Source organism: Peromyscus maniculatus, chromosome 4 (genome assembly GCF_049852395.1).
Source record: "Peromyscus maniculatus bairdii isolate BWxNUB_F1_BW_parent chromosome 4, HU_Pman_BW_mat_3.1, whole genome shotgun sequence".
Classification (NCBI taxonomy): domain Eukaryota; kingdom Metazoa; phylum Chordata; class Mammalia; order Rodentia; family Cricetidae; genus Peromyscus; species Peromyscus maniculatus.
The window spans coordinates 22,838,570-22,864,869 of record NC_134855.1 but is presented as its reverse complement, the minus strand read 5'-3'; the positions used below and the strand labels follow the sequence as shown (position 1 = coordinate 22,864,869).

Genomic DNA, 26,300 nt, shown 5'->3' with positions numbered 1-26,300 from the left:
CATTATAGTTCACCGTTTTTAAGCCAAGGCTCAAACTTGCCTTCTCTTTCTCTTTTGAAATAATACTTAGGGATTGAGATACATTCACAATCAGCTAATATGTTAGGCATTTCTATATTTTTTTCTCCACTGGATGAGGTAAATGGCCAGCTCCCAAGGTATAGTTGGAGTCAGGCACTTTGAATTCCTTATACCTTAGAAAGCCCAGGAATAATTTGTAAACCATGCTGATTAAATTCTTAGGAGGCCGAGCCCCTCTTCGTCTGTGTGGCTGAAGGAATGGGCGCCAAAGATGATCATGACTGCTGTCTTGTTCCCTTCAATGGGTTTAAATGCAACCACTTTCCAGATCCAGGTGTTTCTGCTGCAGCCACACTCTATAAAGCACCATGGTTACATTCTTCCATGCTTCTGAGCATTTTGAAGAAAGAAATATAATCACTGACTAAAAATAATCTCCTTTCTACCTCATCTCAATCTTAATTTTATTAGACAAAAAAATATACTAGATTGAACTTTTTTCTTTTAAAAGAAATGAACAAAATGGATTCTGATCTATTCTGAATGGGGTGCAAGTGATAAAGATTCATCACTTCTTTCCAAGAATAAAAACTGGGTTACCTTTTATAATGAAAGTGTACCTCAAAACCCGCTGCACTAGGTATGTAGGAACCCATAAAATTTCCAATTACTGTTTCAAAATTTATTGTGCACATATGGAAAATAATACTTGTTAAACAGAAAGGGGTTTGTGCCTTGTGCTGTCAATACTGTGAAGGATGGGGTGATTATAAAGCAAATTAACAATACTTTTAAATGTGCATTCACTTATCTTTCCAATTAAATCCTTGTTAAACAACCGCACAGACAGTAATGGCGCTTCTGCAAAGCACTGATCAAGACAGTTTTATTGTAATTTTTACTCTGTAACAATTAATCAAGTAGGCATTTTCTTCATTATTAAATTATTTAGTTAATAAATATTCTCAATAGGCTAACATATTTGGAGTTTCCACGTTATTTTTGATTTTCCTACAGTGGAACATGTTTGGGGTACTTCCATTCTCTAGCACAGGGGCCATTAAAAGATGTGACTTTATAAATTCCTTTTCTCTAGAAGAAAGAATAAACAAAGGGGAAAAAGTCCTTGAAACTTTAAACCATTTAAAAACCTACTTCAACCATCCTGTAAAGAATGGGAACACATTGCGTTTAGCAGGTAAGAAAGGAGAAGTTTTACTTTATAGTGTCTTTCATTTGGAGTAAGCATGAAAATTAATGTTTGAAAATTTCATCAGTAGCAGTGGCAGACTTTTGTGCCAAGAAGCTGCATTGCAGCCGACAGTTCCCTTTGTCATCCTATTCAAATGACAAACACTTGACCATCATTTCTTCCACAGACACAGGGAGATCCAAGTGGAGAAACATTAAATAAAAAAAAATTTCCATCTACGTCATTTGCAAGTGTGAACGTCTCAAAGTCCTGCTGTACTTAAAGTGCTGTAGAGGTTCTATTTGGCCTTTGGCTTTTTGGTTATAGTTTGTTGCATGTTAACTTTTCAAGATGGAGGGATTTTTTTTTAAGGTTACTAGATTAGCAGTAAGGGTAATGCTAGCAGAATTACACTTTGATGTAGAATCCAAATGAGCTGTATTCATCTAGGAGTGAGAATCAGTAGACACAAGAGAGACAGAATAGTTGAGGGCCAGAAACAAGATTTCAGGAAAGATGGTCATGGAAATGCTGTAATTTGACATGAGCTAATATTACCTGTCAAAAACAGCTTTCATGACAACCCAAAATCCTCACAATTAACCTGATTACATAAGATCCCTGACTAAAGGCTTCCTGGAAATAGGAGAGGACATGATTTATTTTATTCAGTCTGGAAGATAATCACTGTTCTAGTTTCAGTCCTGTTGCTGAACAAATACCCTGTCCCCTCCAAAAAAAAAAAAAACCAGCTACTAGAGGTAGTCTTATGCTTAGGGAGTTTTCTTATACAGTGCAGTACCATCTATCTAGGGAAAGGTGCTTCTCACAGTCCCTCCAGGCCCTCCTACATCAAGAACAAGACAACTACCCATGGTCTTGCTCTCAAACTAATTTGATGTATATAATTCCTCAACTGAGATCCTCTTCCCACAGAATTGTAGGATGAGAATCTTTATGCTAATGATGAGCAGAGGGTAAGGCAAGAGAGAGAAGGAAAAGAAATATAAAACTGGATACATGTGGTATGAGGATAGAAAAGTGAGCTCACTAAGACATACAGCCTTGGCTTTGTCAGGGGCTTAGGACATAGTAACATGAATCTCAGAAGCCACACTGGATACTTCCATGATTTGGGAGGTGATGTTAATCCAGGTAGATCTCTAGTGGAAATAGAATGGCAAGCACTTTGGCAAGCAGAGGACCAGGCAGCATAATGTTATTGAGAACTTACAATGAGCATAGAACGTGACTGGCATAATGGGGATCACCCAGACAATTGTGAGAGAGACAGAGGGCTATAGAACAGATCCACAGTTGCAAAGCACTATGAGAATATAGCAACAGAAGCAGTGACTTCTTGTTGAGATGTATTCCAAAAATCATAACATGAGTTTGTCTATAGGCAAAACCTATGATGGTGTGCCTCTTGCTCAGAAGGACAGATCTGCTGTTGCAATATAATAACATGCACACTTGCAAGCCCCAAAGGGTGAAGGAACATATGATTCTAACAAGCTAAGCACAGAACCAGGAGTGATCTCATAGTTGCTTGACTATGATAAGAATAGGTGGGGATAATAATAAGAAGGGGAGTGGTGTGCTCATGAAGAATGTGGCACAAGAGGATGAAAATACACAAAGAGAAGCAGTCTGGACTAGAGTAAAACAAAAGATGATAACCCAGTAGAAAAGATAGATGTCACCAATCCCTGGTGCTATTTAAGGAGAAGAAAGGGCCTGAATTTGGCAGTCCTCCAGAGCCTGGCATTTTCTACTTTATACCTATCTTCTTGGTCAGCAGATTGGAATGTCCATGGACATGGGGTTCAATGACCTAGGGAATGTTATTTGTTCCATGTGTTGATGTATTTCCAGCATCTCACATGACGTCTGGGCTGAGTAGGAACTCCTTAAGTGCATATCAAGGAGATGATACAAAAACCCAGGTTCAGAGACCTCACTTCTTGGTTTCACATAAATGGATTTGTTCTTGGACTCCTAATGCAGAGGAAAACAGTGACTTACCTGTCACCCCTCCTCCAGAGTGCTCGCTGATATGAAAGCATGAAAGAGAATGGACTCTTATGCTGAAAGTGTAACTCTGTCCCTCAGACCTTAGTTCCTTAGTTATCTTGGACCTTAGTTATCTTGTTTTGAGCCCTGCATCTTGCAAACTTTGGGCAAATCTTGAGATTGTGAATGAAAACATCTCTCCACTGACCCTGCCACTGTTAGTTTCTGTTTCTGAAATAGCTTTGAAGAGGAGAGTGCTTCTTTCTATAGGACACATTTGTCAGGAAATGTTATTAAAGTTCATGGGGCACCTTAATGAGAGATGATGTATGAATACATGTGAGTCATTAAAGCTATCATTACTAACAACAGGGATTTCTGGTATGAACACAAAAACAAGATATTCAAAATCAGGATGCCAGCATCAACCAACAGGAGCAATGCAAATCAATTGCTCTGGATCCAGCTAACTCATCATTCCTAGCATTTGGGAGGCCAATATAGCAAGCCAAGCTCTATGTCTGATACCATATCCAGTAAGTTCAACTGTTAATGGCATGCTGTGTTGATAGACAATCAGTTATCTTTCCTTAAGTTAGTGTTAGTGAAGTTAGATAGAGATATGGGGTTATTCAATGTTCATTTCTGTCCCTTGTTTATTTTCTTCATGAAAAACTAAATGCAACTTTAAAGGCCTCTGGGAGAAAACAGATGATACTGTAGGACTTGTTTTTATTGTTGAGAAATACAAGAAATGGAACCAATGAGATCACTTGATACTTATGTAATATAAAGTCGGTTTGTATTAACAAATTATAGCTTGCTTAGTTTCTTTTGTAGGAACAAAATTTTGTTTAATGAATACAAAATAACAGGTGTCTTTATGTGCTGAAGGCACACAGATGAATCGAGATTTTACCCCTGATGAACTCACGGGCAGACAGAGACTGTTTACTGGAGAGACATTTCAAATGGACTTTTCCTTGTAAAAAAGATCTTATTCACTGGATACAGGAAGATATGTTATAATGAGAAGAAGGTTTTGACTCTTTGATGTTCAAAGGAAGAAAATGGTTTTGAGTCTATGATGATAAATTGAATTCAACAATCTGATAATGTATGCTTTGCAGTAAGTTTTAAATGGATCATTTTGGGTCCTTGTTATATATAGACTTTGTAGCCTTAGGAAGGTTCTTTAAACTTCTGAGGTACAGTTTTCTCATGTGAACAATGAGGGCTAGAGGTACATATATCTGCATTTGAGATAATGCCATCTAGTAGATTCTCAATTAAGGTCTGGCTATCATTGGCACTGGACTAATTCTGTTATGCTTTTCAATATTATTCACTCTTTAGTTTTGTTAGAGAACCATTAGGCTAGATATCTTTCCTTTTTATTTATTTCTGAGTGTGGAGTATTGGAAAATGATTGTAGTAATGAAACCTGTCAGTAATTTTAATCATATGTATACTACATTTGTAGAATTTTAAAATTATACAAAGATTCAGTTTATATGTGGTAGTGAATACCACTTAGTCAACAACTGAAGAGAAAGTTTACGTGAATTAGAAAACTGGTTAACAAAAAAGTGGATAATGATTTATTTCTTAAATTTCAAATATTGTATAACTTATGGACAAGTAAATTGTATTTCCCTGGGAAACAAAAACAGAGTCAGCCAGATACTATGGTGGAGGTTCCCAGACATGGCTACAAACTCTCCTCTTTTCAAATATGTGTTTATAGTACCAACCTGAGTTGAAACTAGAGCTTCTATGAATGAATGACTCCCAAATCTATACTTTTGGAAAGTTCCATTACTTGATTTTTGTAGCAGAAACTCAAAGATGTCCCACACAGCCATTTTCTCTTCCTGAGGATCATGCCTTGTGTGTCTCCTTCCCCCAGGGTATGGGTGGGAACAGCCACTTTCTTCTAGCCAACAGAATGTGGCAAAAGAAATAGGATGTGCACTTTATGATTACCATTACTCAGGCTTCTAGTTTCTGTCTTGTTATTAATCTTTCTCTTTCATACTTCTCTGATGACACAAGCTACCATTTTGATTGGCCTATAGAAAGGTCCATGCAGCCTCAGGCCTGTAGCCACTGCTAAACTGAGACCTTCAGTCCAACAAGCCACCAGAAACAGTCCAGCCAAGCACCACATGATCCCACCCTGAGGCAAGCCACCAGATGAGAATCCACTCCTGGCTAACAACTTGACTGCAGAGCCTTCAGTGAAACTGTGCCCAGACTTCTGACTCGCAGCAACTGGGAGATAATCAGTCTGCATTGGTCTAAGCAGCTCATCTGGCAGTGACCCTGTCAGACAGCATTGCATGTCTGCAATGGAGTCGGAATGCAGAGAAAGGGTGCTGTGTGTGCAGTGTAACCAGGGCAGGTGGAAGCTTGCTTTGTTATTCTAGCAAGCTTTCAAGAGCAGCTTATTAACTATTATGGTGGTGATGGTTTCTGATGATGACGATATAGTTTATAAATCTCCTACGGGGTTCTTGAGGGTTGGCAGCTAAATAACTCTGATTTAATTTCCGGATTCAGTAGCCAAATGTCCATGGAAAATCTGAACTGAATTTCGTTGTAAAATTTCCATAGACTCCACCCACTCCCTGTATCACAAATTCATTGGTAAAAGGAAATTAAGTTTTTCTTTTATATCCAGGAATTCCAAAGTCCATCCATTTGGCTAGTAATGTGATAAAACTCTGGATACCAAGCCTCTCAAAAAATTTCCTGTATTGGATTTCTCTTTCTAGAAAACAAATCTAATTATCATCAAAGAAAATTCCATCATGTAGATGACAGAACCATATTTGATTATTAACATTTAGCAATATAGTATTACTAATAAAACTAATACTCATTTTTATCTAACTTCTTGTCATCATAATTAAAGTAAATAGTAATTATCAGTTGACTGATTGAGTTTTTAAGTTGCTCACTTTTTAAAATATTAATTCTCATTTTGGAAATGAAGAGTCTGCAATTCAAAGAGATCAGAACAAATCTTTTCAGACTTGCAGAATAGCTCAGAATTATGACAAGAGGGAAGGTCCTTGGATTCTTATCGGGTTTGCCTTTCCCACTTGACTGCCTCTGACTTTAATTGCTTCAATTACAGCTTTAGGTCAGCTTTTATTGCCTGTTTTGTATTAAATTATATAATATAACCCACAATAAGTGTATAATTTTTCTTTAACTTTAGTGGCCAGAATTTTTGTACATTAAAAATGGAAAGGACACCTAAGCTTGCGATAACTAGAAATTATAGTTTATTGTTTTGGCCTCTGTGCTCAGAAATATGAAGAGTTTGTTGTCTTGACCTCTTTTTTAAAGAATCCTTACTGTGGCCAATGTGCTTCCTTAGGCAGCTAGCAAGCTATATGAGTTCCAGCATCAATAGCACTCAGGCTCACAGGCTCAGTATAGCTGAGAAATGAGGTCTGAGGAAGTTTCTAAAGCCCTGAACAATGTTCGAGTTCGCCCATTTTATAATCAAGTGAACTTTCTAGCTTTAAGGGAAAAATAAATCATTGTTAAAAGAAAATCTCATCACATGGAAGCCAAAAAGGTACACCTTAAAAAAAAATAGTGAAACACACACACACCACCACCACCAACAATACCACCACCATCAAAAACAACAAAACAAACAGAGAAACTCACCCAACACAATAGGATAAAGTGAATAACACAGTTTATTTTGTTGATGCTGTGGTTGCTGAGAAAGTGAAGTAGGCTTAAGAAAATACTCATTTTAAAAATATCAAGAGAGCAACATAAACTCACTTAATAGAAAAATGAATGGAGGACTGTTTTATAAGAACACAACTAGAAGCTGTAAAATCCTGTTCAAAATCCTTTTTCTTTCATCCACTTGCTTATTTCCAGGAGAAACCGCCACTTGTCCACATTCTTTCCCACTTTTCCCTTCCTTTATTTGATTTTGATGCTGCAAATGGTATGAGATGTGGAGGGACAGCTACTAAAGCTTGTGCATTGCTTTAAGGTGCATGGCTGTAGAAAAGTAGCTTGGGGGATAATTGCTAACACAAAATTATTTTTCTATTGATATATTTTCAGTGTGGTTGACCTATTATTAGCAAGTTCAAAGTAAGCAAAACCATCCCTTTCAGCAAACATCTAATACATCTTCTTGTGCCAATAAAATCTTTGTGAATAAATACAGGGGAGGTACAAGACTACAAATTAAAAATCCTCTCCTACTAAAAACAACAAACACACGTGTGTGCATGCATATAGAAGATTCTTGGCCATGTAGATTTATGTAATGCATATATTTTGATCACCCATAGTGAAAACGTGAACATGATATCTCTTATCTGCATTTCTATCTGTGGAAATCAATTCTAAAATCCTGGTTAGAAGTTATTCCCTCCAATTCCAGGCAAACACTTGCAGGGAAAATCTGTTACTGTGTATCATGAAGTGCTGGTCCTGAAAATCCCAAGTCTTCTCTCGCTACAGTGCTTTATAGTTATCCCATTGGCTCAGGGTTTGGGGATGCTTCATATGTGGTATTTTCCAGAGAGGATGCCAACCCCTCCTGTCTCTTCTATACAGAGAGAACCCAGAAGACATCAAAGTAATACCAAAGAAAGTCACAGCTAGATTGGATTTTGGGCAGTATGTGTAGATGGCAGCTGAAACTGAGTGCTGATGTGAGGAAGTCTGGTGGGATTAAGACCCACTGTCAAAAGTCCTTAAGACAGCCACAGAGCATCCTCTATGTTGAAGCCTGTCTTTTGCATACATGCACCCATGGTGGAAAGTCACCAGGAGGTCACAGGTCATGCAGAAGAATCAACACAATGACACAGGCTGATGACAGGTTGACATCTAAGGTCATGTACCAGTTTTCTTTGGGGATGCCCATATAGACCAGAAAAGTTGCATCAGCAAAATGTCACTGAAAGCTGTCACCAAATTCAACAAACAAGGCAGAGCACTGCTCAGTAATGCACCAATAGCCTAGTAAGTCCAGAATCTGTAATGCCTTTCTGTAAGGCTGCAAAGTGTTTCTTGATACAAACATAGAATCATAAACCCTACAGAGATTCGAGGTGCCAGGATTCCTCATTCCTGTGATGTTTTCCCAAACATCCCCATTCTTGAATAGTTTTAGCCAAGTTGAATAGTAATACCGATAACCAATGCTGGGAAGGAGAGTGGAAACAGGGAAGTGTAAATGCATGCATAGCATGAAAAGACACTTCTCTGTTTTTATAAGGAGGATGTAATAAAAATCAGTGCATGGGGAATGTAGCTTCTTGGCAGTGGTTAGCAGTGCAGACTCGAGTCAGAGACATCTGGGATCTAGTCCTAGCCCCTTATCTGGGGACATTATTTAACAACTGAGCCTCAGTTTCCTCACTGAAAACAACAAGCTTAATCATTGTACCTGTCTTCACTATGAGGTTGAAGAAAAGCTTAAATTAAATATATATGTAGGGAGTTCAGTGGATAGCCTGATATGGTAAGTTGTGAAAATGGTAGCTACCTATACAATAAAATTATTATCAGCATTACTAATTTTAATTAGAAAATGTTTTTTGAAAGTGATCACTTTGAATTTAACTTGTGTGTCATCTGATCTGGAAGTATAATAAGGGTATCTAATTCTTTCTGGTTTAGTGAGTCAAACAGAAAACCAAAACAAATTGAATCATTCAACTGGTGTATTTAGAATTGCTGATGATTATAGCATTCAAGAAAGTCAGCGAAACACAGAAATTGCAATTCAACTGTTCTTGAAAATCTCCAAAATCAGTTTTCATTTGTGTAGTCTAACAGTGGATAGACTTATTCATTTTTTTAAAAAAATGTATATTTAGAACCTTTTAAAAAAGAGGCATCATGTAAGTTGAACACAGAGGAAATAAAAGATGCTAATGGAAGGAGGGAACACCAAATTCTTTTATGTCCCATATGAAATTATAAAATGAATGCATGCTGTTGGCATAGCTCTGTACACTTTTCATGGGAAATTCATGCCATCAACACTTTATTTCATCACACAGTCACATGCACACAAGCATGTGTTAGCCTCCTTGTTCCAAGTACTAATTCAAATAATACTCCTCATTATGAAATTTTGAAAGGGTGATATATATATATATATATATATATATATATATATATATATATATACATCACATATATATGTGTGTGTATACATATAAAAATTTTAATGTTTTTTAATTTTATTTTATATGTATGAGTATTTTACCTGCATTTAAGTGCATGTAACCTTCTTCTGATGCCAGAAGAGGGTGTTGGATTGTAGTGGGTAGCTGTTCCAGTTTTGACCTGGAAATACTACCCCCACTGAGGCTTCGGTAACTGTCAAACCTACAAGGCGGGGCCAAGAGACCTGAAGACCTGAGATCTGGAGGGGCTCTCTTGGTTCCTGGATCCTGGATGCTGGAGGTATACCTAACAGAGCAGAGTTCTCCAGTGAACACCCCTGGACTGCGCTTCACCTTTCCCAGACCCTGTAACCTATCCCTTCAATTGTAATTTACCCCACAAAATAAACCTCCCTTTTAACTACGTGGAGTTGCCTTAATAATTCTACCAATATTGAATCACCCAAATAGTTGTGAGCCTCTACATGGGTGCTTGGAATTGAACCTAGGTCTTCTGCCAAAGAAACAAGTGCTCTTAACTAGTGACCATCTCTCTGGCTCTGCTATGTGTAAGTAAAAAAACAAACAAACTCTTGAACACAGAGTCAGCAGTATCAAAGGTCTCAGTGTAGCATCATTTGTGTTGACTGTGTTGAATCCTTGCAGTGCTCTAAAACAGGGAGACTGTTTGCTGACAATTTATACTTCCAGATACCAACTCAGGCCTCTGTCCAGCTTTACATTGTCAACATTCATGGAAACACGAGCAGTTACAAAGTCTCTGAGGATGCTGAAGTTTGGATTGTAAAAGATGAGATGGATAGATTTCATATTTTCATTGCAGATTTCTTTCTTTTTCAAACTGCTGAGCATAATTTTTTTAAAGGCAGGAAATGCAGCTAGTGTTTGTTTCTAGCATGGCTTCTGTTTTGAGATTTCTTCTTTGTAGGAGAAATGTGTTGCCCAGCTGTCTAGAATCCCAATCAGGATATGGTTTCAGCATGAGCTATCTTACAAGAATGATTTTAGCTGCTTATAAACAGAATAAAAATGAAGTTGGGCTATTTCATGTCATTTTTACCCACAGAAGGACACTGTGACTTAGACCAATGGGACCAATATGAAGAAGTAATGTAAAATTGAGTTCAGTGTTTTTCTTGGTCAAATTAGTCAATAAGCAGAGCCCCTAAAGATTCTCAGAAACAAGAATTACGGGACAACTAGTCAAAAGAACTAGTCAACACATAAAAGAGCTATTCCACCTGAGCTTATAGAGAAACAGTTTAATTCTTACCAGTTTTAATACCTCTACCTGAAGCACTCACAGGACTATACATACAGAGGCTTATACACATACCCCCCTCACACACACACGGGGGCATATACACACATAGATGCACACATACACAACTATGCACACACATACATACTTGTCCCACAATTATTAATATAGGGATACCGCAAGACTAGCACTGCTTCATGAACAAAATAGGCTGAAGAATTGGCCTAGGCCTGAGTCCAATTCCTGGTATCCATGTTGGGTGGCTCATAACTGCCTGTGAACTCCAGCTCTGGGAAGACTTCTCACTTCTGTGGGCATGAGCACTCACTCACATTCGAATACCCACACACAAACACAAAATTGAAACAACAAAATTTATCCTTTTTTAGAAAAGCAAGACAGAGCCGGGTGGTGGTGACACAGGCCTTTAATCCCAGCCCTCGAGAGGCAGAGCCAGGTGGATCTCTGTGAGTTCGAGGTCCAGGGCAGGCACCAAAGCTGCATATAGAAACCCTGTCTCAAAAAAGTCAAAAAAAAAGAAAGAAAGAAAGAAAGAAAGAAAGAAAGAAAGAAAGAAAGAAAGAAAGGAAGGAAGGAAGGAAGGAAGGAAGGAAGGAAGGAAGGAAGGAAGGAAGGAAGGAAGGAAGGAAAGAAGAAGGAAAGAAGGAAAGAAAGAAAGAATCATATCCAACCTTGTATAGAGATTTGTGGAAGAGGAAGAGGTGTGTCAGCCACTTGATCCTATTTTTTGAGGCCAAGACCTTCAGGTTTTAATGTTTCTTGGTATAACATCCCTATGTACATTTGATTACATTCTCTCTAAAAATATTTACATTCTCTCTAAAGTATTAAATCAGTAGGTCTTAGCATAGATGGAATTTTAGATAGTAGATAGTATACCATTATAAATTCAGCTATTGAGAGTGTGGGAACACAGAAAAGACAGGAGGATTCCCGCAGGATGGTACTTACATAGAATTAGGGTCTTGAAAATTAAGGGGGAAAATGACCTTGCTTCAGAAAACTTGGGTGTACAGAAGAAGAAAGAGAAGGTGGGAAGATACTGGAAGTAAAGAGAATATGTAAAAACAACGAGAGAAGTACGCAAATGTGTGAGGACAGCCTAAGAATAAATCACGGACTGGGCTGTGTCCCTCAGCACTACTGCACATGTGAACATGTGCGAGCCAGGGTTCAGTCTCTAACACTGTGAAAGCAACAGGCATAACTGTAAACAAAAAGCAGCATACAGGAGAGCCAGAGCATCCAGTGCTACCTAGACACTAGCTGTAAAACCACATCAAGAGGAACTGTTAAGTTTTTCTGAAGACACCACTGACTATTTTTAATTTAAAGAAAAATGAAGATGAATCTGTCACATTACTAAGGGAACATCACGTATATTGTTTAATTTTATTCTTTTGATATTTTTTATTCTTATTTTTATTTTATTTATTTATTTATTTATTTTCGTTTTTTTAGAGACAGGGTTTTTCTGTGTAGCTTTGGTGCATGTCCTGGATCTCCCTCTGTAGCCCAGGCTGGCCTGGAACTCACAGAGATCTGCCTGGCTCTGCCTCCTGAGTGCTGGGATTAAAGGAGTGTGCCACTGCTGCCTGGCTAATTCTTATTTTTATTTTTTATCTTATATGTATGTGGATGTTCAAGTATAAGTGTGTGTACCGTGTGTGTGTTAGTAGCCAGGCAGGCTAGAAGAGGGTTCTGGATCCCTGGAAACTCAAGTTTTAAGAAGTTGTGAACCACCTATTGTGGGTTTTGGCAACCAAATTTGGGTCCTATGCAAGAGTAGGAAATGCTTGTAACTGCTAACGTGTCTTTTGAGCCTCCTGTTTGTTTCCATTCTCACAAATATTTCCAAAGCACTTCCCTCTATCCCACTAATTTTACTAAAGGAAAAAAAACCAGAAACATGAGCACATAACGTTTAAGTAAGATGTCAAGGATACAAACATGTTATGGATATCTGGCCTACATGTTATTTGTCAGGTTATGAAATGTATAAGCTACTTAAACATCATTAAGGTCATTTGGGCTTCCTGATTTTCTTTTCCTAATTTTCTTATTTTTATTTTTTCCTTAATATACTTTCTAAGAGTAGCTCTAGGCTCTTAGCAGAGTTGAGCAATAAGTACAGTTATCACGTGTGTCCTCACACCTCCAAGAGAGTCCCCTTGTGCTAGCACTTTGCACTGATGAAGTAACTTTGTCACAACTGATGAGCCAATGTTGATGTATTATTGTTGACTGCTAGCCATGGTTTATGTGAGCTTTCATTCTGTGTGTTGTATTTTTTATGAATTCGGCTAATAGATAATAGCATGTATGTACAATGCTGATGTCATACAAAATTATTTAACTGCTCTCAAATTAATTCTGTGCTCACTCATCTTCTCTCTCAAATTCCTTTTTTACCATGAATCTTTCACTATCTGTATAGTTTTCCTGGAATGCTGTATAGTTTTCCATATGTAGTTTTTGGCCTCATCTATTCAGCAATATACATTTAAGTTTCCTCTGTCTATTCATGGCTCAGTAGGTGGTTTCCATTCATCACAGTAATATTCCATTATATGAATTTACCCCATTTTTTAATTCATTCATATACTGAGTGATATCTGATTTTCTTCAAGTTTTTATCCATTCGTTTCTGGGGCTGGAACCCAGGGCCTTATCCATCCTGCATGCTAGGCAGACATCAAACTTCTGAGCAATATCCCAACCCTATCTTAAAACTTAGACAATCATGAATAAAGCTGTAAATATTTGTGTTCAGAATTTTGTATGGGAATAGCAAGGCAGTTCAGAGATTTTGTATCAGATGGAAAGAACCCAAAGTGTGTATTTCCACTGAATGGGTGTTAACTTTATCTCAATTTTGATTTGTATTGTTCTAACATCATATACATCTTTCATGTTTTCTTTTTAAGTGTTTGTGATTTATGCTTAAATGTTTGTGATCTTATGTTTTCCATCATTTGTTCATTCTTTCCTTCATCAACACATATCAGGTACCTATTATAACCTGTAAACAGTTATTCAAAGCTGGGCTGTGTTTCTTTATTTTATTCTTCCCTTTCCTGTTTGATTACTTTGTTTATTCTACTTATTGTTTATGTTATATGAGCTATTAGTTTGATTTCTATTCTATGTGTCTCTGGGAACACGGGTTATTGTTTATTTCTCTGATGATAATTTAGTAATTCCTTAATTTCTGCACATTGTCCTTCCTCCTCCTGCTGTCTGCTTATCATGCACAGCAGCATCTGAGAATCACTAGAAATGTGACTTTTGAAGATATCTGAAGAAATCACTTACCTTGGTTGACGATAAATCTTAACTTCTGTATTGTTGCCAGATTACCACTAACTCGATATATCCCATCAACATCCAGGCCTAAAAACAAAATAGCATGTTCCAAATCAGCACGTGGGAGAACTGAGAATATAAACAAACGATAATGAAGTGAACACCCCTTCCCCACAGAGAAAACAAATTTCTAGGACCTCGACTAAAGCAATGTTCAAAATTTGAATCCCCCAATTTTAATCATAAAGTGCTGAGACAATCAGCATCAAATACAAGTTTCATTAAAGCAGCAACAACAAAAATCCATGGGGTTGCATGGCATATCTAAGATTATTCTCAAGACAGGCAGGAAGCAAAGTGTGTGTGTGTGTGTGTGTGTGTGTGTGTGTGTGTGTGTGTGTGTGTGTGTGTACATGCACGAGCACATGCACACATGCGCACGCATGCATAACTGCCCTTATTTGGAAAGATAAAACAACTGGACACGTGAAAGCTGTTTCTTCTTTCCCCTTTGTCCTCTATTTGTTCCACTCCTTCCATGCCCCACCCTCCTCTCTCTCCGTTCCCAATCGTGCCCTGTTCTCTGTCTCTTGCGATCACTGCCACATGGCGTGTATTAGCTTAATGTTTGACCTATAGAGTATAAAGGTTAGTCTACGTTTGACTAGTTTCTAGCATGTTCCTCTACTAAAATGTTACATTATAAAAGGAAGATACAGGAAATCCTGGCCTATTGGTATATTAGTTTCAGGTAGTTTTGAAACTGGTCATCAAAATAACTTATCTTGGTAGGGAACTTGGATAATCACTTACTTGGTTTTTTAACATATTTACTTATTTTATTTAGTTATTTTCATAACTAAGTCTGCAGGATTACTAAGGAATGAGGAAATAAAAGAGATACTTATTCATGTACTATTATTATCTCCAATGAATGTTGATGTTATAATTTTTGTGTTAGTATACATGCTCTCATGTCTCTAGACTTTCAGACAGACAAGTCTGAGTGAGAATATTGGTCAAGAGCAAGGGCCATTATTCCAGCATCTTCTCCAGGGAGGTAGCATTAAATCATTGTTAATCATGGTGATTCATGATAATCAATGTTAAATAAATTGGAATAAACTCATGCTATTTTGCAACAAAGACTTTACAAAGATCTTTAATTATAGAGAATGTCATTTTGCTGCTTTGCCATTTCTATACTTTTACACATTTTGTGTTGTGTAAAGCATTTCTTCATTAGCTTACAGTAGAATAATGTAATTCATACCACAAGCATCAGTGACATAATACAGAGCAACTATTGCCCATGGTCTGAACTCTTCTATTGTCAAATAGCAGTGAAGTAGAATTGCTATTAGCAAGCATCTTAATTATTGTGGGTTGCGAGTTCCATAATAAGCTAATGATCAATACATTATTGAGACACTTTCCCTTTCTGAGAAGTATGAACTGTGAAGAATTGAATGAGGTCACACACCTATCTGTGAATAGGAAAATAACCTAAGACATAGGACATTTTATAAACATCAAACAAATTTTTCTTCCCAATGAACAAACTACCTCTGTTGACTTAAGAGGACCTATTGTGTTTGCCCAAAGGACAATATAAATTTGGCATCTTAAATGTGACAATCATAATTAAAACTTTTCTAATATCTGATTCTTGCTTTTACTGCAGGATCCAGTTGTCCTTATGCTTATGTGTTTAAGCTCAGAATGTTAAGAGATTAATTTAGAATGATTTACAGACCAAATTTTAACTAATATAACTAAATTTTCATATTGCATCATCAGACAGTTCTTGGCATTTTGTCTTAATTTGAAACCTTTAAAATAATATGATGATGTATTCTTAAAAGTTAAAATTTATATACTGTTGTGTATTCTTTTCAAAAAATTTCTTTCTCTTCTAAACATATAAACAGCTGCAGATAATGGTTTTGCATTTTCTGGTCACTATTGGTGGTTCCTTACTGTCTATAGAACAGAGTTCAGGACAGTAATTTGGGACTGTTGAGGAAGACTTGGGATTGAGATATAGACAAATATCATTCAGAACTAAGAGCTATAAGTAATTTCATCCTGTCTAATAAAATAAAATTTGACCAAATGAAAAATTGCCCTAATTTTTCTATAGATTACCAATTGTTTTAAAGGAATTCAGAGGAAAAAATATTTTTAGAAAAAGAAATATGTGGGTCTATGTTCTCCAAAGGAGAGGTTCCAATTTATCTTTAAAGGAATCAAAGTAGTCACAGTTAAGAGAATTACTAAAGATGAAAAGTCAGTCCATATCTGGTAAAAATGAATATACTGACTTTGTATTCATTTATTTGTTTTGCTAATTAGCTGAGCCTTCATGAGATGTCAACAAAGATCAGTGAAAATAAATTCCAACACATTTTAATATGAATCATAACTTTCCTTAAGCCTCATTTGGTATGTATCTCTTTTATGTACAATATAAAATCAAGTACATTTTTAATTTTTATCTAAGACTCATAGTATTGTTTTAGGTGTATCTGAAGTGACTATGTTTTGCTACAGACTGAAATTCAACCACTGCAATTCCTTGGGGTCCCAGGCTTTGCTTTTCTCTTGTATAAGTTGAAGCTGCGGCAGAAGAGGCACTTGCTTTGGTCTTTTGGAAATTTCTGTAGAAATATTTTTTGAAACAGTCAGTAATCAAAACCATTTGAAAGGGTAGCATGGATTAGATATATTACTTATGAACAATTGTAAGGTACAGTAGTGTTTAAAGAAGGCAGCCTTATCCTAAATTAATAATCTATTTTCTTTTGGGAAGAAAGCAGGGTGTGCTGGTGATGGAGATGGAGATGGAGAGGGCAATTCAGACCTGTGCCACTACTGTGGTTGTGTGACTGAGTCATAGCTGAGAAACTGTTTTGTGGCTTCAGTTAGAAACCAGAAAGTAAGAGGGGGTAGAGTCAAACATTTAGATGCATTATGAATCCAATGACATAGCTTCTAAGTCCTTCAGGTTCAGAGATATCAACATCATACATCTTGCAAATAACAATAATGTGGACCTTAGTGGCTCCTGCTTTGGGTGGGTCCTGGCCCCCTGGTACCATACTTTTTTTAAATTTTGTAAGTAGAGTGAAAATGATAAAGTGTATATTAAAAAAAGAGAGCATTGCGTGATTCAAAAAATAATCTGGAACCTATCAGTGAAGTCCAGTAATTATAATATATAGGTACAGCCTTGAAGCTGATTAGCTCTCTCCTGAATGGCTACAGAATGACAACCTCAAAATCCTGGGAGCATTATCTGAATTGCAGCTATTCCCGTGCTGTTCCCTTTTTACTCCAAGAACTTTGAAAGTTTCGCCAAACCAAACCAATGTAAATTGGTGGCTTTGGACATCCTTTTCATGACCACATTATCCTTGCTGGATTGAGAACTACTCATTTTGGAAATAAAGTTAGACTTGGTATGAGTTTTAAATGAGTGGTGTCTTCAAGGTAGCCACATTGTGCTTTGGTGAAGTTCAGGACAAATTACTTTTGAGAGTTACCTCTTTTCAGTAAATAACATGAGTGAATGCTGACAGAGGTTTTTGCTTGCCATGCTAGGAATACATCGGGAACATGATGAGACCAAGTCATTGCACTTTTGTTTTAAAAAAAACAGACTGGAATGAACAGGATTACAAAGATTTCTCAGAAGAGAACCACATTCTCTGAAGTATCATTTGCTTACTCACCAGCTGAATTTTTATGTTTCAAAACACCGTTTACCATTGGCAGAAATCACTGGGTGTTGCTGCAGGGGATTTTAAAAACTTGTTCCTTTTTCTCCCAAAGAAGCTTAAGCTAGCATAGATGTAGTTCAGCCACAGTGCTGGCAAAGGACTGAGAAGGAGGGACTGAATTTTGTTTAGTTTTGCATACCTGGTTACTGATCTTTTGCCAATTTCTGCTCATTATATATGTTGACTCAAGGGGGTTATGATAGTCTGTAGGATACCCCTGTGAAGAACTGTGCCTACTTACTTTGTCTGGGAACAGTGTCTTCTGCTTTAATGTCTCTACATGTGTGATGATCTCATCAGCTTTCTGTCTTTTTGGAGCCTATTTCTGCTGTGATGTTGTTAGTGCTATTCTGTCTTCCTTCCTTCCTTCCTTCCTTCCTTCCTTCCTTCCTTCCTCCCTCCCTCCCTCCCTCCCTTCCTTCCTTCCTTCCTTTCTTCATCCCTTCCTTCCTTCCTTCTTTCCATCTTTCCTTCCTTCCTTCCTTTCTGTTCTTTTCTTCAAGAATATACTTTTCATCTTCTTATTAGGATTTTTGAGAAAAGAAAATCAAATTTTTTTTTAGGCAGCTACCATCTTGAATCAGATGCATGCATTGGTTTTATAATGACTGAATGTTTAATGCTGAAAAAAATGTCACTTGAATTCTGACATGTTGCTATGTGTGTTTTCATTCATGCATGGTATGTAAATGATGGTTGATTAAATTATGAATATTTGAATTATTTGCTATGTTACTATACTGTAATATTAAGAGAGTATGTTAACAAAGAGTCCTATTTCAGTACATCTTTCATGACTTTTATTTTTTGTATTCATGATTTTTATTGTGTTTATAGAAATGTTATTGTCATTATACTTTAATAATGTTCCCTTAATACTGAGGGTTTTCTCTGTCATTTTTTCATTAGGCCTTTATTTTCAGTTTCTTTATGTTTTTGATAATTAATTCTATTTTCTTATTTCTATATTTAGGGTACTTGCTTGATAGAAACAATTATTGCAAAATGATTTTCCTTTTCTCTTAAGGCAATAACAAAATCCTTATCTTCAACTGTTCCTTCACTTCTTTTATTTATTTAATTTTGGTTAAGGTAATTGTGAGAGTTTTATTGGTATATTTTTTGATTATTCACTTGTGGAAGAGTTTTTCATCTACTAGGTATTTATGAGAGGTTCACATTAAAAAAGCAGAACTTTTGTTCTCCTAACAGTGGGACAGACAAGCATTTGTTGCTCAATTAAAAAACAGTAAATGATGGGGCTCGAGGCTTGCTCAGTGCCTGACAGCCCTGGCTGCTCTTATAGAAGTCTGGGGTTCTATTCCCAGCACCCACATGGTGGCTTGCAACTATTTGAAACTCCTGTTCAGGGGATCTGAGGCCCTCTTCCAGCCTCTGTAGGTACAACATGGAAGTGGTCTACATGCATGTACTTGGGCATATACATGTCTACATAAAACAATTAAATAAATAAATATTAAAAGACTATTGAACTGGAATGGGATCACTAAGAAACTGTTTTTTAAATTGTACAAAGCCTGTGAAAGAACTGAAAAAGAATCATTTGCCCTATATCTTTTACCTAGTTTTGCAGAGGGGGTGAATTTCAGATTTCTTAAAATAGAAAGTACACACAACTAAGGAAACATTCTATGGGCCTAAAGAAGAGGGTTGTATTAAAGACAGAGGTTCTGTAATCAGAATGAGGATCACCTTTCAGGGCTTTTTATTTGCCACCTGATTGCCTAGGACACTACAAAGTGCTCCACCATTCCTTACACCACTGTCCCTTCAACCCAGTATTAGGAAATAAAAACATTTAATGTCCATCCAACAATACTTATTTATTAATATTACCTGTAGTCACTGTCCTGCCCATTGCAGACTTTGAAAAAGCACTGTCCTACTTGGCAGCTGGGAAGACAGGTGCTAACATCGTGCCAGGGTTAAAACAGGTAAAGGAGAAGGACAAAATCTGTAGCGGTAAGTGTGCTAGAATTCAGGTTTCTTACTGATGCTGTACTGTGCTACTTAAACCTTAACATGCCTATATAACTTCATCTAGAGATTATGGGGGCCTGGAGGTGGGAGGGAGGGCAATTAGTTATTCTGTTTTAAATATTATCAGGTATTCTGTACAGAGATAAATGTTTGGGAAAATACATCTTGAAAAATCTTTTATTACATCACTTTCCTAGTTTTATTGCATCACTTTCCACACTATACATATGGGATATTGGGTATTTTATAAGTAGAAGGGAAACCTACTGAAGTCTTCAAATATTTGTGTGAAAATAGAAGCCACTGTCCTCCACATTTGGGAAGTCACTGTCCTCTTTGTTAAACCCTGTCTCCTATGTCTGTACTTGGTTCTTGCCAAATATTTCACCAATTCCTCATAATGAGAGATACTTGCCTACACTGGCTGAACTATAGCATTGTAGATAGTGCACACAAGCTCCACGACATCCATTTCCTGTGCTTCCTAATGGATTGTGATAGCTTTTGCATAAAACCTCCATGCATTTCATGTAACTCATATTCCCATTTTGACTACTAGGCCAACTTCCTTTAAAATCAAACCTTTTAACTTATAGATTGCTAAATGATCAGTGAATCAGGGAAAAGATGGGGGAAAGTGTTCCAATATGGCTAATGTGGTATAGATTGAAGCCATTTGTGTGCTGTATTTAATATCTGGGTAAAGTGAAATGATAGACAAAGGATGATATTCCTTGTATGGCTACTCATTTTTTATATACTTACTCGTATATATCTGTCTAACTCAGCAAAGAATTTGAGGTCTGTAGGATAGTATTCATGACTATAATTTATAGAATTATACCAATCATGAAACCGTTCCATAAATCTCTTAAAGTTAAAAAAAATTCAAAAGAACTTAAGTTTGAACGTGAAATATCACTAAGAATATTGCCATCAGAATAAAGTTGACGGACTGAAATGATTTTGGAGAACAGAAAGCTTTGCCCACAAATAGTCTTAGATCAATTTTAGTATGTTTCTTGCTTTCAGAGCAATCTCAGACTTGAAGATAAGTATTGGCAAGTGACTCTGGTGATCATTCAGTAGAAGTTGTCATCTTCAAGGGAACTTTCACACAGCTGGAAAATACTGACTTTGGAAGTTACTTACATTAAGTTCAGCTCCTATCGTCCTCTGCATTGCTGAGGCTCCACTGTTTAATTTTTGCTGTGATCATGCTGGTGTAAGGACATCATTCTTTTGGTATTGGGACTTGTTTCATGAAAATAAATAGAAGTGGCTCTGCCACCATCATCTGGTAGTTTGCTGGCACACGTACTAGGAAAACCTGAGGTTTAGTGGCAGTAGGGTGTCCCAGTAGAGTCAAGAGAGAAGGAGTTTCACATGGGTGCCATTACTAAGGAAACCTAAAGCCTGGGGAGGAGCAATCTGTATCTTTGCTATGTATACTTACTCCTTTGAAACATTTAGCAGCAGACGATTTCATAAATTAAAAGCATATAATAAAAGGCTGACCAACAGGACACAAGCATGGAGAAAACACTGTCTCCTTTCCTGATGAAGTCATAACAGTTATATAAAGTCTAGTCTCTGATCCCATCACACTTGAAATAGATATTGATGTAAAATTCATATATTTGCTGTCATCCTTCCAAGACCTCCCCTCCTACTTTCCTTTAAACATCTAAACAAAGTGATCTCATTGTTTTCCATTGGGCTTCTTCTTCTTTTTTTTAAACATTGGCAGGGATGATTGAGATTCAGGAATGTGGGAAAATGGATTCCCAAACCACGTCTCTCTCCTTTCATTCTGAACTGTAATTTTTGGCTTGGCTTGACTCACAGTCATCACATTTCAGCCTGAATCTCTCTGTAAAGTGATCTTTCTTAAACATTTCTCTCACTCATCAAGGGATCAGAAGGAAAGCCATGCTAGCCTTTCAGCAAAACACTTAGAAGGGGCTTTTACAGAGGAGTCACAAGAGCTAAATTTCACCTAAAATTGTTTGAAAAGAACACATTTTCAGAGCCTCGCTGTCCTCCGTGAATCTTGTCATCTGTATGCCGTGAGCTCCAGCAGCTATTTTAATCTGGTTTTGTTTGCAATCCATTTGGTGTCCACCCAAGGAAATGCAGGTGATTTTAATTAACTTACTGCTAAAGATGTCGGAAAAAAACAAAACAAAAATCCAAAAACCAACTTAGTCCCATTGTGCAGAATTATACACTTAAGACCTGTCTTATATTACTTATAACATGTTATTAAAGAACATGACTTTATGCATATATTTACCTCCTAATTCACTGTTGTTCACTTTTTTGTTAAAAATAAAACAAAACAAAAGCAAAAACAAATAAACAAAAAGACAAAAAATGAGGTTTATGAAACAAGAAAAAGCCACACACATACACAAACACACAGACACAATACAGACCCTAGGAACGTTTGCCAACTTTTTTTTAACAAGAGTAGCAACTTAAAAATAACATTATTTTTACTTTGTGCAACATAGTTTAATATCTGAAATAACCCTGTTCCAATAAAAACCTATTGAAATACTCTCAGGCCTAACTCTGCCCTGAAGGTAAAAGTGATTAATTGAAAGATTTTGGCAGATCTCCGCTCACCACCAGGGCAGTTTAATTTAGAACACATTCAACCATTTCTCAGTGTCTCTGTGCTGGTGGGGCATGACTTTTGATCTTCTTTGGGGAGGCGCCTGTAATTCAGAGCCTTGGGCTAGTCACTTCCTGGAGGGTTTTCATGGCTGCCCCTGCTGCGCATTCAGGTGAGAGACAGCCCTGCTATACTGGAACCTCTGCCTTAGATTGCTGAAGACAATTCTAGGCACAAAAGGACACCTCTACAAAGCCTGGATGAGCACGCCAACCATCAGCACAAGCAAGCACACCAAAACCACAGACTAGGTGATTCCTTCCAGCTTGGTGGTCCTCTCAGGCTTCTGAGACATTCTAGCACCGTTTGACACCTCCCCAGTAAAGATGGGGCTCCTGCGCACAATAGTAGCAGCGCTGATGCTTTGAGTCTTAGGAAATGTAAGCAGGATTATTTTTGAGAGACTATAGAAGAATTCACATCTTCAAATTTTTAAAGTACTTCTGCTAAACAGAAAAATGAGATTGGAGTCCATTCCTCCTTGTCTGGCAGGTGGAACAGTGTTTGTTGTGGTTATATGGAAGCATTGAGAAGCTGAATATGGGAATGGACATCCTTGAGTTGATGAACTCCAGTTCTCTATGTAATTTGACAAATATTGATTAAGCTCACTGTATAGGAATAGAATGCTAGGTATTGAGGATTTGGTACAGAACACATATGCAGCCATGCAGTCATGTGTGTGTGTGTATACATACATATGTATGTATTTTACATCTATATCTATATCTATCTATATATCCCAACTATCTATGCATTTTTCTAAACTATAGATTAAGCCTAAGCCTCACACCATTGGGTTTCATACAAATACTCATTTATTCATTTTCAGAACTAGGGTTTGAAATCAGGGCATTGTGAGGGCTAGGCAAGCATATCCCCAGATGGCATCAGCTTTTTTTTCCCTTTAATTTGTACTCTGAGACAGGGACTCAGTAAGTTGTCAGACTGGCCTTGAGCTCACTATAGCTGAGGTAGGCCTTCACATTGATACTGTCTTGCATTAGATTCTATGGAGCACCTGAGATTATATGTATGTGCCATATAAACATGTTCTTTTTAAATCATTCTATATGTGCTTGGGAGATGCCTAGTCATTTAAGAAGAGCAATCGCCGCCCTTGTAGAGAACAGGAGTTCAGTTCCCAACACTCACATCAGGTAGCTCACAATCACCTGTAACTCCAGCTTTAGGAGATCTGATACCTTCTTCTGGCCTTTGTGGTTGCCTGCACAAACGCAGCACACAGACACACAAGTATACACAAATGAAAAATAGTTAAATATTAAAAATATATCATGCACACACAAATATTTTACTACCTATATTTTTTGAACAAATAATAACAATTCTTTAAGATAATCTCAGATTATATTTATTTTCTTTTACAAATATTGTGAAGTTTTAAAAATATATAAATTTTATTTTCTATGTAACTTTTGTCTGCATATTTGTCTATGCACTACATATGTGCCTGCTGTCCTCAGAGGCCAGAAGAAGGCATCAGATCACCTGAAACAAGAGATGCAAGCCATTGTGAGCTGCTACATGGGTGGTGGGAATCGAACCCAGATTCTCTGGAAGAGTAGCCAGCACTCTTAACCACTGAGCCATCTCTCAAGTCCCATAGATTATGAGTTTTTACTTCTACACATCCACATAAAAATATTTAGATAGTATCATCAATATGTCCACTGTCTTTGAGTTCTAATATGTATCTCTAATTTAGTTGAAAGATGTAAAATCCAGGAGATGAGATGAAAATTCTTTATGGGACACACATAAGAAATCCAAAATTTTAACTGATTGATGAACTTTTCTACCATTAGGTTCTGTACGGAAAGGTTGAAAGATACAAATACAGAGAAAAGAGAATAGACGGAATCTTTCCCCTAGCTAGAAACCCTAACCCTCGTGGATAATCAATACCATTCACATTCGTGATTTCAGGAGTCAAACAAACAAACAAAACACTGAGGTTTAATTTATTAACTGCTAAAATCACAAAGGTTTCTTTTAGTGTTCTAGCAGAGAAATTGTTAGCTTCATTCCTGACTGTATAATGGTTGTTAACCCTCTACCAAAGAATTGTACACCCTCTGGCTACTCAGAACACATACAGGTGCTTAGAAAAAGGGCATTCCAATACTCGTATAAACTCATCTAATGCTAGTGTAATATGAACCAGATTTCCTGCATCTGAGTGATTTTTGTCATATAGGTGTACATTGAAAGTTTTATTGAAATACATGTGCATGTATGTATACACATACTCAAATACATTTAATATCTAACATCTTTTCTAATATATCATTATGGAAAGAAGGTATGCAACCTATTATGTTTTACAGATATTAATATTCATTAATATAATGTTTATGTGGTGCTTAATCATATATGTAATTTTCCAATGATGGGAAACAAAGTTTCACATATATTTCAAGATTACTTTATATGAAATTTAAAGAATATCATCATTTCCCCATTTCCTTAAATACCGCCCAAATTTAAGGCTTAGGGATATTTGAAAATCTATAATCAGTCTCTCTAACTGATACTTGAAGTGATATTAGAGGGTAGACATTAAAGACTACCAATTTGAAAACTTAGAGTTTATGTACTCAGCTCCCACAATAGGTTTTAAGATAATTACAGAGGCCTTGTTTATATTTTCAAAATATTGAGGAAACAATTATTTCTTAAAACATTTCTTTCAGACAAGATTGCTGATATGTAAAATTCTACAATAAGAAATAATATTTTTCTCTTGAAATCATTCCTTTGTGAGAGAACTTGATTACTGGGAAGTAAAAATAGAGTAAGCATTGTTAATCTGTGTATGATATGAAGTAGATGAAAGTAGACAGTAAGAGATTACGGACAATGCATTGAGAGAGGAACAGAGTAAGAAAATTTGTGGGCCTTATTGGCTTTAAAATAATAAAATAGAATGGCTTACACTTTACAAATATTTCTTTACATAGATATTTTACTATTTCCTTATAAACTAAGACAGAGAAAAGAAGTGATCTGCATGTATGTATAAATTTGGGGAGAGAAGGGTAATTTTCAGGATGAGTAAATGCAATTAATTTTTAAATGGTTTGCTCTTATCATCTTAATATTTTTTTCATCAAGAATGAATTGTAAAAGGATCATCTACTGTTCTGCAGGTATAGTTTATGCAATGCTGCTTGTCTCAGAGTGAGTGCAATGTTCTCCACTGAGTCCTAAATCCTCATTGAGCTATGCAGGGCTTTTCTCTAGACAACCAGATGTCACTAGAAATGCTTTATTTTCTCTTGAAATCAAGAGAATCTGACATCAAGGCTCTTCTCTACTCTGTTTCGGACAGCACACAGTACAGTCTTGACAACTTCTACAGTGGTACTCTCTTGCACCTTAGCCACATGTGAAACTGTTTACTTATAGACCACTGGCTACACATGATACCCCTCTTCTTCCTAGGAACCTGACGTCTTTCACAATAACTCAAGCTAAGTACAGACACATTGCCTCAAACATAGCTTACTCCTGAAGTCAGAGAGACTTCCAACCTGCTTTTCATTTTTACAACAAATCTTAATAAAGCCTTGTGGACCCAGGACCAAATAAATTTCTATTAATTCACTGGCCAGAGTATCAAAAGCAAAGATTGACCTTACTTCATCCAACTTCAGAGCAACATGCTCTACAAGCAGAACTCCTTGTAAGGAGAGTTCTAAGCTTGGGAACATCATATGCCTTAGAAGTGTCTGTGCGACTCCCTCTCTGACTTATCAAAACAAACAACAAACTTTCCTTTCTAGTGCTTAAAATATTGTAAAAG

The 26,300-nt window shown here is 36.8% G+C and overlaps 1 protein-coding gene across 2 annotated transcripts in view; it reads right to left on the bottom strand.

Moving 5' to 3' along the window:
• Arhgap15 (Rho GTPase activating protein 15) overlaps nucleotides 1–26,300 on the bottom strand; it is a 599,688-nt gene that overhangs the window by 184,896 nt on the left and 388,492 nt on the right. For both annotated transcript variants that reach the window (XM_006974294.3, XM_076569381.1), the window contains one exon: nucleotides 14,018–14,095. In XM_006974294.3, coding sequence (XP_006974356.1) covers nucleotides 14,018–14,095 — 78 coding nt within the window. The remainder of the gene's footprint in view (nucleotides 1–14,017; nucleotides 14,096–26,300) is intronic.